Below are 17300 nucleotides of genomic sequence, written 5' to 3'. Positions count from 1 at the left end.
TAATCCAACAAAATTCTCTTTATTTATTCTGTACATTTTTGTACGTTTAATTACCTTTCTGCCTAGCCTCAGAAAGGTAATTAAATCTCTAACTTCTACAGCCCAAATCTTTGTCGTCTGCTCCACATCCACCCGAAGCAACACTTCCCAAAGCTTTACAGCACCCGGAACATTTCTCCGGTCGGCTTCCGGCTAGTAACGGAAGTAATGCGAATTTGCCTCCCGGGACTCTTTCTTTGACGCATCGGCCCTGTGCTATCCGGCTGGTCGACGGTGTGCGGGTTTTTTCGCTCCTGGGCCAAGCTTCGCCATGTCGTACCAGGTGGAGGATTACGATGAGGTACCGGTTTTGACGGTTCCCTTGCCTGGGGATGGGTCGGTGGGTTGGGGCCGGGGAGGGCCGCGGTTAGCTGCCCCGCTTCGGCTTTGTTCTGATCGGGGAGGGGACTAGAGGATGTAGTTGGGGGTCCAAGCGAGCCCACGAAACCCCACTGTTCGTGTCTGTAAAGAGACCAATCTGCCTTCTGACTGAATGCGTTATATCAAGATGGGAAGCTGGCGAATTTTGAGTGGATGTCGGGAAAAGATTCCTTTTTCCTATTACACTTCTTCTATCCAACAGGGCCACTGGAATCTATTACTACTGTACAGTACTTTGAATTTCTCTTCTTCTCTTTTAGGGCTCATACGATCCCTATACATATCCAGGGGACTATGATGGGCATACAGGTGAGTCCTTGCTTCTCTGGTGGTAGGAGTGATACCTACAGAGGGATTATCTTTGGATAGGGCAGTACTCCAGCAGTTAACTTCGGGATATAATCAGGCTGAAATTTATTTATTTTACTAAAAGAGGCTGCTCCTTTCAGAAGCCTCCTAGAGTTTGGTCCAGCCCTCTTCCAGGTTGAAATAAGGAAGAATGTGAACCTCCTGACAGTTTCTATTTTGGGTTATTATTATTTTTTTAAAAAAAAAAACTAATGTTAGAATGGGGTACTCTGTGTGGTGTAGTGCAGTGGTTCTCAACCTTGGGTCCCCAGATGTTCTTGGACTAAAACTCCCAGAAGCCTTCAGCCCAGCTGTGCTGGATAGGATTTCCAGGAGTTGTAGTCCAAGAACAGCTGGGGGCCTAAGGTTGGGAACCACTGGTGTAGTGAATAGGTGATGGACTAGGACTCTGGAAACCATGGTTTGAATCCCCACAAGACCATGAAAACTCACTAGGGAAGCAGAACTGCTAAAACCACTCCTTAAATATCTCACTTATATTGAAAACCCTATTAGGACCATGATAAGTTTGTTCCAACTTGATGGCACATAAGTAACTAATGTTGGCAACCCTTGTAGAAATTGTAGACTACTTGCTTTGCTTCACTTAGCCTTTCCACCTTTTGTTAAGAATAATTGTGTTGTCAAGTCAATTTTGACTTATGGCAACCCTTTTTAGGGTTTTTCAGGTAGAGAATACGCCCAAGTAGTTTACCATTCACTTCTTCTGGGAGCACCTTGGGACTGTGCAGCTTGCCCAAGACCACACAGGCTGGCTTTACTAGCAGGAGGCACAGTGGGGAATCAAAGTCCTAGCTTCACAACCAGATACGTAACCCACTGAGCTATCTAACCTTTTGTTATAGTTAATAGGAAGAAAAATAGAAAACCTGTTTGGAGTTCAGATGTATGAAAATTTTAGCTAAGGAAAATAGCTCTTGAACTGTTTTATCTAGTTAATATTTTTATCCAGGTTAACACTTCTGTCTCATATTATAAATGTTATATTTAGCTTTGTGTGTGTGTGCTAAAAATTAGATCTTTTTGTTTTACCAAGTTTATTCTCTTATGCAAAGGAAAAATAATGCTTTTCTATTTCTTCTTTGGTTTCATTCTCAGTAGCAGCAAAGTCTGCATTTTTCTGATTAACAGGGGAGATAGGAGTGTTATTATTGAATAAAATAGGCATGAAGAAGAAAATGCAGCCTTCTATGTGACCAGTATCTTTAAAGATTGGGATGCTGACTCTTGTGTTCTTACTTTATACTTTCTTATTCTTCTGCCTTGATATCATTGTTCTATCTATTGTATCCTGAAGGAGATCCAAAACAGGATCTGGCATATGAAAGACAGTATGAACAGCAAACCTACCAAGTGATTCCTGAGGTGATAAAAAACTTCATCCAGTACTTCCATAAAACTGTATCTGATCTGATTGACCAGAAGGTGTATGAGCTGCAAGCAAGTCATGTATCAAGTGATGTCATTGACCAGAAGGTATATGAGATCCAAGACATCTATGAGAACAGGTATGATTTCTTTCTCAGGGAAGGACAAGGAGTACCATTAAAACTGCCTTATAGTACTAGCTAATCACTTGAATTACCATATGAGAAAGGTTGATTGATTGGAAGCACAGAAACCCACACCAACCTTTTTGTGAATAAACTCTTGGAAATAGTTGAGCATTATGGAGGAATTTATCTTGTACTGCCTGATAGTTGCCCTGTCTGACTTTGATCTTTTTACTCAGTCAGCTCTCCAGACTCTGAAGCTGACAGAGTAAAAAGGTGGACATTTTTTCTAAGATCTCCTTCTGGAGCTCCTCTTAATCTCTATGCTAGAGACTGAACCTGGGATTTTCTGAAGCTTTGTTTCTTCACCCTGTTGAGACTGTTAAATAAATGCAAACAGCTTGCAAGTCTGACCTTGGCTGGCAGCCCTCTTTCAGAAAATGAATAATCCATTATAATTCTAGAACTTTGATAAAACAGGAAAAGGTAATGTAGGTTGTGATTGATATCTCTTGCCCTTGGTATAGCTTGATCATTCTTCTAAATACCTGTTTGTGTTGCAGCTGGACCAAATTGACAGAAAGATTCTTTAAAAATACGCCATGGCCAGAGGCAGAGGCAATTGCACCGCAGGTTGGAAATGGTAAGGTTTTTTTATCTTTGTAAATAAATGAATAATACAGAATACAGTGGTGCCTCGCATAGCGATCGCTCCATATAGCGACGAAATCGCTTTGCAATGGACTTTTTGCCATTGCAAAAGCGATCGCTTTGCGATAGTCACTATGGGGGAAATTTGCTTTGCGATGATTGCAGGGAAGCGATCATTGCAAAGCCCCCATTTTTGGCCAGCTGATCGGCGGTTTCAAAATGGCCACTGGGTAAACAAAATGGCCGTCCGCTGTTTTCAGGCACGGATACCTCGCTTTAGAGGCACTATGGAGGATCTTCACTTAGAGTTTTTAGCCCCTAGGAATGCATTAATCACATTTTAATGCGTTTCTATTGGCTTTTTATTTTCGCTTAGCGATGTTATCGCTTAGCAGCGATTTTTCTGCACGGATTAACATCGCTAAGCGAGTCACCACTGTATATTGTTCATCTTAAGGAAAGATTTATTGTGGCTCCTGTCTTACATAAGCCAAGAAGTTTCTGGGTGTTAGTGTGGAGCTTTTTTTTTATCCTGCAGTGATTTTCCCCCCTACTGGGTGGGACAAGGTCTCTTTGATAGTGAGCTTACGAAATACCATTCCCAGAGAAAATTGTGCCATCATAATTTTCCATTTGATCATGTGCAAGAATAGTTTTGTTTTTCTGACCATTTTGAATGTTCATGCTGCAATTTGTATCGCTCATTGAGAGTGGGAGAAGATATATCATGATTTAAAATAAAATTTACATCTTTTCATTTCTTATAGATGCTGTCTTCCTGCTTTTGTACAAGGAGCTGTATTATAGACATATCTATGCTAAAGTCAGTGTAAGTATGAGCTTGTGGGTGTTCCTGATGGAAAGCCAATTTAGTTCTTCAACTTGCTTTGCCACCCTGGCATTCTGTGTTTGAAGAGGCCAAAGCTAATATATAGACTAGATACTTAGCCATTGTTTGAAGCTTAGGTAACCAAGAAGCTAAACATATATCTACCAACCCCATTTTCTTTATTTATTGCAGGGCGGTCCATCATTGGAACAGAGAGTTGAGTCTTATTACAACTACTGCAACCTGTTCAACTATATTCTCGGTGAGTTCGTAGGGTGCATTTATAAAGTTCTTCCTGTGATTGTGGAAAATAAAATAAAAGTGTGCTTCCATGCAAGTTTGGTCAGTCCAGTCATGCAAATTATATGCTCCATTCCCTGACTGTGCCCTTGCTTCTTACCATTGAAATACTTAAGGTCCTGACATCCATTTGACATCTCAGGTTGAAGTAGTTCAGTACCTAATTTAAAAAAATCTCTCCAGCTGATTCTGAATAACTATAACTTGCGCAAATTATCTTTTGTTTTGCACATAATATGAATAGAGGCAAGGTTTTAGAGTATTGTTTTTATACAAACATTGCAAAAATTAGCAGTGAGCTCTGCATTTTTCATTATTCTGAGTACAAAGTGTGCTTTTCTTAATTCTAGCATTAGATATTGAGCTAGGGATGTCCTATTGCATTTGTAAAGTCCATGGCAGACAGCACAGTCTGCCATAGATGTGAAATAATCTTAACCACTGAAGTACAAAGACCTTAGTAACTGCCAAAAAAAATAGTAAACAAAATGTGTCATGAAGTGAGCAATGATGAATGCAAAATGATGCTATCAGAATAATTTTGTTGCTTTGGAACTTTTGTTCAATCAGTAAGTCAGATCAAAATTTTCCTTTTTGTTTTTTTGGACTAAAACTCCCAGAGTCCACTAAGTCAGGGGTCCTCAACCTTTTTAACCCCGCGGACCGGCTTGGGAAGGCAGGACACCCTCTTGCGCTCATGTGCATGCATGAAGGAGCAGAAGGGTGCTTGTGCGGGCGCTCATGCACAAACAGTGGGGCAGCACTCATGCGCATGCACAAAAGGGTAGGGGAGCAATCACATGGGTGCTGGTGCGCACGCAAATGCGCAACGGGACTGTGCAGGGGGGAGTGTGTGAGGTGGGATGGGAGGTCTATCTCCATGGCCTGGTCCGGCTCAGGCCACAGACTGGCACCGGGCCGTGGACTAGGGGTTGGGGGGTTTCTGCCCTAAGTCATGTTGTTCCTTCACTCTTTTGCTCTAGGAGGTTCTTAGGACAACTAAAGAAGCATATATGGGCTTCCTCTAATACAGTGCTTCCCAGCCTTGGGTCCCCAGATGGTCTTGGACTAAAACTCTCAGAAGCCTTCACCACTAGCTGTACTGCTAATATTTCTGGGAGTTATATCCAGAGACCCAAGGCTGGGAAGCACTGCTCCAATACTATTAATTCTTTGTGAATTTCATTTTCAAGATGCAGATGGCCCAGCTCCCCTGGAACTGCCCAATCAATGGCTCTGGGATATTATTGATGAATTCATATATCAGGTATGGTAATAAGTTATACTGTCCCACACATTACTTTTGTTAGATTAAAGACTGTAAAGAACAGATATCTGTTACAACAATAATATTGACATGCATATATGTCTGAGCAGCAGAAGCCTCCAAAATTAGAGTCTTCCAACAGAGTTAGAGCTTACCTTGATACTCTGTCCTTAGTATAGACTAGCTAGGGCTAGGGTTGTAGTTCAGCCTCCTGCAACCCAGCATCCCCCAGAGGTGTTGGACTGTATCTCCTGCCATCCCCAGCCACTACAGCCACTGGGGATGATGGTCTCATATATGAGGAGTGTACTACTAGCTTTGTGAAGGTTTCCATACTCTTATACTCATTGACCAGAGAATAAGTTTTGCAAGATTCACTGGGGCTGTATTTTATGGGGCATGTATAGGATTGCACTTTAAACTATAAGGAATCTGGTGCAACTTGTGTAACTTTATATTCAAAAAGTTGATTTTTCTTCATATATAATATTGGATGCAAAGTTATTTGCCTGTTGACAGTGGCTTTAGATGGGCCTGTTGCTTCAAGTTGCTATTTCTGTCAAGGTTCCCATGTTACTGTTAAAGTTTTCATTGCAGCAATAAACTGCCTTTTCCCACAACATCCTTCCTCTGAATAACTTCTGTTTATTATTTATTTGATACTTGGATGCACAGAATGTGCCAGGTGGATGTATATGGACCTTATTTTCTCTCATGTCTTCCATTTTATCTCCACAGTTCCAGTCCTTCAGTCAGTACCGCTGCAAGACAGCCAAGAAATCTGAAGAAGAAATTGATTTTTTGCGTTCAAACCCTAATATTTGGAATGTACATGGTGTTCTCAATGTGTTACATACCCTGGTGGACACATCCAACATCAATCGGCAGCTAGAGGTCTATACTAGTGGAGGTAAGAAGAAAAAGAAAGTTGATGCTTTGAAATGAAAAATGATGATATTCTTCAGATTCCAGCTTGACAACAGGATCTGTAAGGGGCTTGTTTGCTTACATAACAAACAACATTAATAAATGTGGTTTTATTCTTTGGATCTTTATTAGATGCCTCTTAGCAGAAACTCAGGACTGTCTTGCTAACTTAAGCAAAGTGGCAGCTACATGATCTGCCCCAAATGGCATACCATCCTTCAGAACGACCCTGTTTAGCCCAATCCCGCGTGGGGCAGTTTGGCTGTCTAGCCATACCGCATGAGAGATTCAGCTTAACCATAACCCAGCAAACTTGTTTGTACAGAGCTAAATGATTTTAAATGTAATGTTTAGGCTTAATCAGTGGTTAGATTGATTTGGAAAAACCTTTGCAGTCTGAATACATTACTTGCTTGCCTGAGACTATGTACTGTGGATTTCATCCAAACGATGCTGTAGCAGTCTTTAGCAAGGTTTGCTCATAAGCAAGGTTTACTAAAAGCAATGAGATTTATTCTTTATCAAATATATTTAGAACCACAGTTATAAGTTGTAATTCTTACTCAAAAATCACTGCAGTTGAAACCTTAAGGCACTTTGTTTTAAACACAGATCAAGCTATTCATTCTTTAACATGCATATGTGAAGGGATAGAATTCATATATAAAAAGAATTCATATATTAACAAGTGAAGCACTGGCTGTAATAACAAAAACACCGAATGGCAGTTATTTAAGATGATTAATATAGTTAACATGGATGAAGAACAGATATCTTTAATACCTTAGTAATGCGTTAAAGTCTTGGTCAAATTCCTATTAACATTCTTTTGGGGTTTTTTGGTTCTTGATCTCGGTTGGTTTGCATCAATCAATTTATACTGTTATCCAGAAATGGTTCTGTTCAGAAAGCCTGATCAAGAACCACAGTAACTTGTTTGAAAGTTTCATCTATTGTGTTTCCTGCATTCTCTTATGGAATGTACTGGTTTCCTTTCAAAATCTTGTTTTTTCTTTTCCTCCTCTAGGTGACCCTGAGAGTGTGGCTGGAGAGTATGGCCGCCATTCGCTCTATAAGATGTTGGGTTACTTCAGTCTTGTGGGGCTGCTCCGTCTTCATTCATTGCTGGGTGATTACTATCAAGCCATCAAAGTTCTGGAGAACATAGAGCTTAATAAGAAGGTAACCAGGCCGAGCAAAAGGTTATTTTTTTGGGTGAAATGGTCTGCTGTGGGTTTTTTTGTTTTTTTCCAGTTATTGAGTTGTTTGTTGAGAAAGATTATGCAGCTAATAAGATCCAGGTCTAGTTTTTTCTCTGTCATGTGTCAAATAGGGAGCTTTTGTTCTGACTTAATCTTCAGTTCCATGTATAGTCTTCCACGCGCCCTCTTGTGTATGGTTCAGAGCATTGGCTTCTTCTGAATTCTTGTTCATGGATCTGTTCTCAAGACATGTATTTACAAATATGTAATGCCTCTTCAAAGAATCTGCTAATCTAGGAGACCTTAAAACTTGTCAATTTCTTTGATCACCAGGGATTGTTCATTCACACTGCCAAGTAGTTGAGTGTTAATTCATCATGATGCAGTGCCACTTACATTTTCACTGATGTCAGTCAAAGGGCCAGTTGTGTGTTCCAGGGAGATTACTGCTACCCTGTTCCTTCCTAATAACTTCCAGCCACATTTTCCATATCGTACACTCCTCATTGTCCCTGAAACATACCTTTCTCCCTACTGCCATACTATTCTAATCTTAAAGTTAAAAAATCCCTAAACACCTGGTTATGGATAAAACACATGGATTGAGTTTATACAAAAAAGCTAGTATTGAGGGAATTAGTTTTGCCCTCTTTACATTTGAGCTGTTATTTATTTTATTTATTTTATTTAATTTATATGCCACCCACCCACTCTACCCAAAGGTCTCTGGGCGGCTTACAACAATTAAAATTCAGTTAAGATACAATAAAAGATAAAATAATTAAAATACAATTAAAATGCAATTAAAATTGCCATCAGGACCCACAGTTGATGTTATTTCAATTAAAAGCCTTCTGGAGCAGGAAGGTTTTGACCTGGCGCCGAAATATCATCAATGTCAGTGCCAGATGAATTTCAGTCAGGAGGGCATTCCATAGTCTGGGGGCAGCTGCCGGAAAGGCCCTTTGCCTACAAGCCATCCCTCTTATCTCCTTGAGGGATGGCTCTTTCAGAAGGCCCCCCTGGCTAGATCTTATGCCTTGAGCCTAAGCAGAGAGTCTTGATCTCACAGGCTTTCTTCTGCTTTTGTTAACAATTGTTTGTACTTTTTGAATTCTTACCAATGTTGGTTGATAAAAATATATTGCTAATACACTGTCAGCCTATCTGGAACCATTATGACCATGGAAATGTTTGTGCTTATATCCGTAAGATAGACCTATCCCCATTCCATTTCTATGAAGATGGGTGGAGTTTTTTCCCCAATTATAACCTTTGTTTTAGCTAAAATCAATCTAGGTAACAAACCAAAGAAAAGACTGTTACAAACTCCTGTGGTGTTTTTTTTTTTTTTTTTTTTTTTTTTTGAATAATACAATGTAAAGCTGGAAGAGAACTACAGAATGTTCTGGTGTACTTTGGACTAACAATTTCATTATATCATACTAAATATTTCTTTGATGCCACAAGATGTTTTATTGCTGAAGTAGGGAACACATGCCTTTCTAGAGCTTGTCTGAATTACAATTTCCAGTCATCCTATACTAGCCTGACCCTTGAGAATGGATGACGGAATGAATAGTTCTACCAATATCTGATGGACCAAATGTTTCCTAACCCTACTTTATTGCATTTGCTGTGACATATTAACATGGCTATATTTCTGGAGGCTGTTTGTATAAAATAGTGTATAGGGGAGTATATTTGTAGTTTTAAAAGAGGATTTGGAGGTGCCCACCATAGAGAAGGTTCTTCTCCTCTGTGTGTGTGATGTGCCATCAAGTTCATTCCAATCTATAGTGACCCAAGTAGGTTTTCTGGGGCATGTAAGATATTTTAGTAACTTTAGTATTGCCACTCTTCAGTATGTTTCCATGGCCAAGCAGAGATTTGAACCCATGCCTCAAGTCCTAATCTAACCCTCTATCCACTACGCTGCACTGGTTCTCTCTCCTACCAAGCACTGCTGCTCCTGTAGCCTCCATTGGCCAGCAGAAGAAGCTCACAGCACTGCACTTCCATCATATTCTTTGGAAGAAAGCTGTTCTTAGTAACATTGTGAAATGGATTCATTCCTGGCTTTTAGTTTACAATCTTACTTATTCCCTTTCTAGAGTATGTATTCACGAGTGCCAGAATGCCAGGTCACTACCTATTACTATGTGGGTTTTGCATACCTTATGATGAGACGATACCAAGATGCCATCCGTGTCTTTGCCAATATCCTCCTTTATATTCAGAGGACCAAGAGCATGTTCCAGAGGACAACCTACAAATATGAGATGGTAAGAGGCCTTGAAACCATTGTCTCCCCATGCCACTTGGAGAACTATAGTTTGCGAAATATTTTGTACTTTGTGCACACTATTGGTTTTTTTTCTCCCTGACATACTTCTCTACTTATGGCATAATTCCGTGCACATATACTCAGAAGTAAGCCCTGTTGTAGTTAACTGGATTTATATTGTAGCAAGCATCGACAGAACTGCACATTTGTGTTCTTTCTAGCCTCCATGGTATCCATGTCAGATTGTTAACTTGTAAACACTTTGTAGAGCCCTCGGTTCAGCTTGTTCTGGTAACAGACTTAACTGACTTTCTTGGCATCCATACCTATATCAAACCCATCCAATATTTAGCTGATTAAATCTAAGAGCCGGTTTCTTCCTGGCTCCTTCATGTCTGACCTAGATATGTTGACATTCAGTCTTCAAGGCTTTCTTTTGACTTAATCTGACATTGTCTCTTGTTTTTGGCCTCTTATCTACCTTCTATATTAGCAATGGTGTTGTGAACAGCCCCATCTTCAACTATATCAATGTTTTTCTCCCTTAGCTCCAAGTGTTGGAACAGGTTCTTAGTTCTGAGTGTCCAAACTCTTGCTGCATATAAACATATTGTACTTCTTGAACCCTAAAACGCATGAATCAGTATTGAGTATCACAGATAATTAATCTTTTCCACTGAGGCATAGTAGCAGTGTGAGGTAGTGATGTAAAGTGTAATGGCACAAAACTTGTTCTTTTACCCCAGATTCCTGCTGCTGTCATTCTTAGCCCTAGGTGTGCCAAACACTATCTGAGGACCTGTTTTCTTTAGATCTGTTTTCAAAATTAAGTTCTCATAGAATCTGTAGACCTTTGGGTTTAGTCCATAGTACCATTGGAAGGATAAATGAATGCAGAAGGTGAAATCTGTACATTTCTACAGGGTGTAGAAGACCTAGAGGGAGATTTCCTGGGACTGGCTCCCAATTTCTTACTGCTCTTTAACATTTTTAATAATACATCATGTTCTTTGATTGGCTTGAGATAGTAACACTTTCATCAAACATTTAATAGACATTATCTTGGTAAATTCTACTGTGGGTTTCCTGAGTTGTAGTGTGTTTATTGTGCACTTGGGTGGAGGAGATTATAACAGCAGGTTGCCTAAGCCTCCAAAGCTAGAATCCTGTTTGCTTATTCAGTGCTTCCCAACCATGGGTCCTCAGATGTTCTTGGACTACTACTCCCAGAAATTCTGGCCATCCTAGCGAGTGCTGAAGGCTTCTGCGAGTTTTAGCCCAAGAACATATGGGGATCCAAGGTTGGGAACCATTGGCTTATGGGATTGTGCAAGGGCAATGGTGCAAGCATCTCTCCTGCCACTGGGCTTCCCTTCACTTTTTGTAAAATTGGTTATTTGAAGGGGGCAAAGCAGTACGATTGCCCTTGGGTGGCAATCGTACTGCTTTGCCCCCTTCAATTAACCAATTTCAGAAAATAGAACTTTTGTCCAAGAGGCTACTGTCCCAACAAGTTCTTTATGGGGTTTTCCAGTATCACACTGAATTGATTGCCACTTTATCAATAGGGATGGATTTTTGGATTTTGTCAGATGCCTGACAAACACCCCAGTGTGATACGGGTGGGGGAAAGGCCTAAATTGGAAGGCTGTTAGACCTAGCTAGGGCAAGCTCTGCCCAAGAGTCCTGTTCCTGCTCTGGTGCTAGTTGGGAGCTTTCTTTCTGAGCTCAAAGCCTTCTAATTTAGGCCTTTCTCCTAAATGTGTCACACTGAGGTATTTGTCATGCTCCTGCAAGGTAGGTAGAACTTCCAATAAGTCTATAGACTATAATAGCAGGTTGTCTAAGCCTCCAAGGCTAGAATCCTGTTTGCTTATTCAGTGCTTCCCAGCCATGGGTCCTCAGATGTTCTTGGACTACTACTCTTCCAGAATGGAGACCTGTTATATTTGTGGTCCACAAAATCCAAAAATCCCATTCCTAATGATCAACACTTGGGTGGCTTAGACTTTCAAACTAGAAATGAGAGGGATTAGAATTATGCCATTCTCTATATCCGTGGAGTGGCATGACCTACGGTGGCTTTCATTTAAAAACCGGAAGTTTAGCTTGCAAATTGCTCACAGTTTTGCTGTAGCTTGTGAAAGCTAGTTCTCTGAGCTTGTAGAAGTAAAACAGAGATTTGTTCTGCATTGTGCTGTGTTTATGTTTATGTGCAGATTGAATTCTGAGAATTTTATGCTTCTAATAAGATTTCTCTGTGTTGCAGATTAACAAACAAAATGAGCAGATGCATGCCCTTTTGGCCATTGCTCTCACTATGTATCCCATGCGCATAGACGAAAGCATTCATCTGCAGCTCCGAGAGAAGTATGGAGACAAAATGCTGCGTATGCAGAAGGGTGATGCCCAGGTATATGAAGAGCTCTTCAGCTATGCCTGCCCTAAGTTTCTCTCCCCTGTTGTCCTCAACTACGACAATGTGCATCCCAACTACCACAAGGAGCCTTTCCTGCAGCAGCTGAAGGTCTTTGCTGATGAAGTCCAGCAGCAAGCCCAGCTCTCCACCATCCGCAGCTTCCTCAAGCTCTACACCACAATGCCCGTCGCCAAGCTGGCTGGCTTCTTGGATCTCACAGAGCAGGAATTCCGCATCCAGTTGCTTGTCTTCAAACACAAGATGAAGAACCTGGTCTGGACAAGTGGCATCTCTGCCCTGGACGGAGAGTTTCAGTCAGCCTCTGAGGTGGACTTCTACATTGACAAGGTCAGTCCACTACCATCTGATGGTTTGTTTCTTCTCGTCCTCATGAGATATTTACAATATCCAGGCTCATCAAATAGCATAATTCCTAGAACACCTATCTCTAGGTGAGATAGGTGTCCTTAGGGAGGATTCGGCTCTCCATTTATGGGGGTTCTGGGATAAATCCACTCCAAGCTGGGAATGTTAGGGGTCAGATTGTGCAAGCATACACATGTGACATTCTTTCAATTCATAGGTCTACCCAAAATGAGAAATGCTTATCTTCCAGTATCATCATTTTTAAAAAAAAATTAAAAGCAAATAACCCAAAGCACTACAAATATGGACAAAACTATCAAGTTGTAAGAATGTTATCCAAAACTTCCATTCTCATGCATGCGCTATAGAAATTCAGCTGCTGTTGTAGCCTCCTTTCCCACATCAGTTTCTCTCATACAAATACATCATGTTATCAGTGGATAGTGGATGTGTAAACATACAGCATTATTGTCACGCCCATTCCTTTTCTCATCTGCTTGGTTGCAGTTACATTGTAGATTAAAGACAATTACCTTATTTGTCATTGTCTTTATTTAAAATATGTATATACTAACTTGTTGACTTAGAACTTTTTTGCTTTCTTTTGCTATGAAAGAAAACAGTGTGAAAAAGAACCTCAGGCCTGGGCTAAAGTGATTATACACCTAAACCTAGTTGCTAGTTTCAGCTAGAATAGGCCCATTGAATCAACTGCTGGATAGCAAGTGAAAACTTGTATAAACTGCATTGATTCCATGGGTTTATCCTAGTTGAGAGGAATTAAATGTAAGCACCTCTGCTCAGGCAATTGCATGTTAGCATCCTTGGGCTGTTGCTTACTTTTTTCTGTTTCTTGGCAGGACATGATCCATATTGCAGACACAAAGGTTGCTCGCCGCTATGGGGATTTCTTCATCCGTCAGATCCATAAGTTTGAAGAGGTGAGCTGGCAGCTGATTGGGCCAGTGACATTCACTGCAGTGTGTGTGTGTGTGTGTGTGTGTGTGTGTGTGTGTGTGTGTGTGTGTGTGTGTGTGTGTGTGTGTGTGTGTGTGTGTGTGTGTGTGTGTGTGTGTGTGTGTGTGAGAGAGAGAGAGAGAGAGAGAGAGAGAGAGAGAGAGAGAGAGAGAATATGTAAATACAACATCTGTTGCCTCCAGAGAAATAATTGCCTTTCTAAATATTTTGGGAAGAGCACATCTTTCTATACAGGGACTAGGTGAAGCTCTTTGAACAAATGTGGCTTTTCAGCAGCATTGCCATGAATGCTACAAAAAAGGAAAATATATAGCATTTTTCTGTGAATGGAAGGAGCTCTCTAAGGACCAGTACTCTGTCTCTTGCTGCACACAGAGAATGGAATGTGTTTCCTCCAACAGAGGGCACTATATTGCTGAGACCATTTATAGAGATGACATTTCTTTATGGAAAATGGCCATCTTGTTCTCACTGAACTAGTTAATGCTTTTTTTAGTTGGTTTAAGATGAAGCTGGGATCATGGGATCATGGGTGGAAAGAGGCTGTAGAGAGAGGAGAGAAACAGTTCTATTGCATTGCTACTCCTGGAAGGCTGCACTCATGCAGCTGTCCCTTAGATTTCACCTAGCAGCAGCTGCCACATTAAGGCTGCCTACATTGTCTGCATTCCAGATATTTATAAGAACTGGTGCTTGCTTTCTCCTTCCCCCATCCTGCCTTCTCCCCTTTTTCTTGTATGCCTTATCTTTGATCAGTACTACCAATTCTTATAAGTCAATCTGGGAGCCATTTTGACTAAAGGTCAGGGTAAATATGTTTTAAATAAAAGAGCTGTATTCTAGATAATAGATGGATATCAGCTGGAACAGTTAACCAATACAAATTTACTGGACATTCAGTGTTTTATTAAAATGCTGGGGAGGGTGACAGAAGGAAGGATGGAGAATTGCATTTTTCTAATGGATGCCGAGGCAAGGGCTTCTCTCTAGCAGCCCACTTGGTTTCTGGGCTAAGGTACAGCAGAATGGTGGCACACTCCATCCTGCCTTTGCCACTTGCATGCTTAAGTGGCATATAATTCCTGGTCACTCATGGACACCACATAATTGCTTTAAAACCTGGAATATTGTATCTTTTGTCACTGTTACTTTAAAATATATTTAAAAATTAAGGGTACAGATTTATAGGATAGCAGGAAAATTAGTGGTAGTTGTAGGTTTTTCAGGCTGTTTGGCTGTGTTCTGGAGGTTTTTCCTCTTAACATTTCACAAGTCTCTGTGGCCAGCATCTTCAGAGGAGAGGAGTTAGGTGAAATATTAGGAGGAAAAACCTCCAGAACACGGCCAAACAGCCTGAAAAACCTACAACAACCATCAGATCCCGGCCATGAAAGCCTTTGAGAATACAGCAAAATTAGTGTTTGAATGCTTGCTGGATTGAATGCATACAGAGCAAACTGGAATATGTTGCATAGAATAACAGATTTCAGAATGTGAGGAGAATATTATAGTCTTATTCAGATTTCTAAAAAGTGATCCAAACAATACAAGGACTCCAGGGAAGAATCTAGAGCAACAGGTCCAGTTTTTTTGCTGCTTCTTTCAGTTTGGCTGTTCTTCTTGCAGGTCACACGTTCTTAGAGTTGCTAGAAGTCAGAGGCGGCTTAGCAGCAGATGATAACAGTAATCCTTTGTTCAACTTCAAAAAAAAAAAGATAGAAAAGCATTTAATTTTAGCTCTCTGGTATTTTTTTTAAAACACATTAGCTGAGACACCTTTAGGAGTAACATAATTCTGGGGAACCTGTCATTGCAGATTTTGAATTAAATATTCTTGAGCTGTTTTTCAACTTACATGACTGCAGACGTCAGCCTGGCATTAGAAACTGTTTGTGGCTTGACCTCCTGTTTTTTTTTCTCCTTAGCACTGTGTGTCTGTGGGTTGAGATTTAATTTCCCCACATAATTGAGCTCAGCGTTGTAGCAGAATACGCAAGCAGTTGATTGTGGAATGTGGAATGTGGGCCATGACACAGAACGGTCTGATTCAGAGTGTCTGTTTTCTGCTCCCCCCCCCCCTTTCCCTTGTAATTAGGTCTTCATTTCTCTTTCAGTTGAACCGGACTTTGAAGAAGATGGGCCAGAGACCTTGAGAATCCTTCAGTTGGCACTAGGCAGCTTCCATATTTCTGTTAAGAGCGGTGGGGGGGTGAGCGGATGAACTAAGTATTCTGGAATTTTCTGTAGTGTCCTGCAAACTTTACTTGGATAGCAAATGGATGAGCTCATGCAAAAGATGAAGAAATCTAATTAAATGATGGAAATCTCTTATGTGTCTGTCTGGAGTTATAGTTCATTTATCCCTTCAGGGTTGAGATGGCCAGTCTTCCAGATTCCTTTGATATCTGAACTTAGCCTGTGGGCATACCTGCTTGCACTCTGTGGGAGGGATGTTGTGATGGATGACAGGCAGAACATATATGAGAAATCAAACCCAACTGTTTGCTACTGTTTTGAAAGCAGTTGTGTGTGTCTATGTGCATATGTGTTCCTGTTCCCCTATTGTTTTACAGCATGCAGTGGAGACCCAGCTTCACTAGACAGTGTTGTCCAGATCTCAAAACTATATTACAGTTTAGTGTTTAAGATATGTTGTCACTTTTTGTTAAGTGTATATTGAATACATTAAGATTTAATTCATATAATAGCAAAAAATCCTGCTACTCACCGTAGCAAGTTGCAACTAAATCACTCGGAATTTGGGGATCCAGTTCCTCTGTACGTTCAGTTGATTCAGTGGGCCTACTCTAGTTGTTATTTACTGTGCTAAGCAACAGGACCTCATCCATAGACACTTAAAAACGTCAAATAGCATCCAGAATTTATTTTCCTGGATCCATTATACAGAAATTGAATTTTTTTGTCAGTTTTGAAATCTGCTGCACTGGAAAAGAAAATACAGTCTGTAATATGAAAGAAAAGAAATTCAGGCTGCAGTCTTGTACACGCTGGGATTCAGGACCTGAGCAAATATACATTGATCAAGTTACAGAAGGCATATGTCTGTGGATTTGTACTCGCACCTTATGTTATGATAGCTTTCAGGGTCTGAGAGAGAATGGCAGGTGGTGTGGAAGACTTGTCGCAATGATGGGACAATATTAAGGAAAAAAATGAAGTGATTTGTTTGTACTAGCTTCTTCCATTTTTTCCCAGTGAGAGTTGCTATTTGAAGCTCTGATTGAAAAAAAATCTATACACTTACTATGACGTTTCGGCAAAATATGTATATCTTTTTCAGAGGCATCTTGAAATATGCTGTGTTGATGCACAAACTACAAGTCCTGGAGGGTGAGCTTATCCTTCACTGCAGAGGTTCACCACATAAGCAAACCTACATTCTTTCTCTGCTCTTTTTGAACATAACTATCAATTCCTTGTCTTTTCCCAGAGGTTCCTTTTTTTTTTTTTTTTTTTTTTTTTTTTTTTGCTTTTTTCCAATGAACACTTAACAACTCTACATAGTCTTCTAGCTGGCCAGTCTTGCAAAAAAGAAAAGTCTAGAATCATAAGACAACTGAAACATACATTTTCACAGTTCTAAACATAACTGTACTTATTTTACAATCAACCCCATATATTTCAGTAACACCTGCTTTCTGGTAAGCATGCTTAAAATTGTAACCTTAGAGCATGATCTTGTGCATGTTTACTTGGAAGTGAGTAACGCATTCAGTGGGACTTATTCATGAATAAATAACACAGGAGTGCAGCTTTAGATGTTTTAGCAAA

At 40.4% G+C, this 17300-nt stretch overlaps 1 protein-coding gene across 2 annotated transcripts; it reads left to right on the top strand.

The window, feature by feature from the left end:
• The first annotated feature begins 142 nt into the window (after positions 1 to 142).
• EIF3L (eukaryotic translation initiation factor 3 subunit L) lies at positions 143 to 15839 on the top strand. 2 transcript variants are annotated; one of them, XM_020787698.3, is made up of 13 exons: positions 143 to 340; positions 681 to 729; positions 2087 to 2297; positions 2846 to 2925; positions 3701 to 3762; positions 3955 to 4024; positions 5256 to 5329; positions 6068 to 6239; positions 7284 to 7438; positions 9573 to 9743; positions 12015 to 12512; positions 13391 to 13471; positions 15623 to 15839. In XM_020787698.3, exons 1-13 carry the CDS (start codon positions 311 to 313, stop codon positions 15659 to 15661), a joined length of 1692 nt encoding a protein of 563 aa, XP_020643357.1. In that variant the 5' UTR covers positions 143 to 310; the 3' UTR covers positions 15662 to 15839. The 2 variants fall into 2 exon arrangements, with proteins under 2 accessions (XP_020643357.1, XP_020643359.1); XM_020787700.3 differs by having other exon boundaries at positions 180 to 340; positions 5262 to 5329.
• The last annotated feature ends 1461 nt before the right edge of the window (positions 15840 to 17300 follow it).

This window comes from Pogona vitticeps, chromosome 5 (assembly GCF_051106095.1).
Source record: "Pogona vitticeps strain Pit_001003342236 chromosome 5, PviZW2.1, whole genome shotgun sequence".
In the NCBI taxonomy this organism is placed as follows: domain Eukaryota; kingdom Metazoa; phylum Chordata; class Lepidosauria; order Squamata; family Agamidae; genus Pogona; species Pogona vitticeps.
This window is presented reverse-complemented; position numbering and strand designations above follow the sequence as displayed.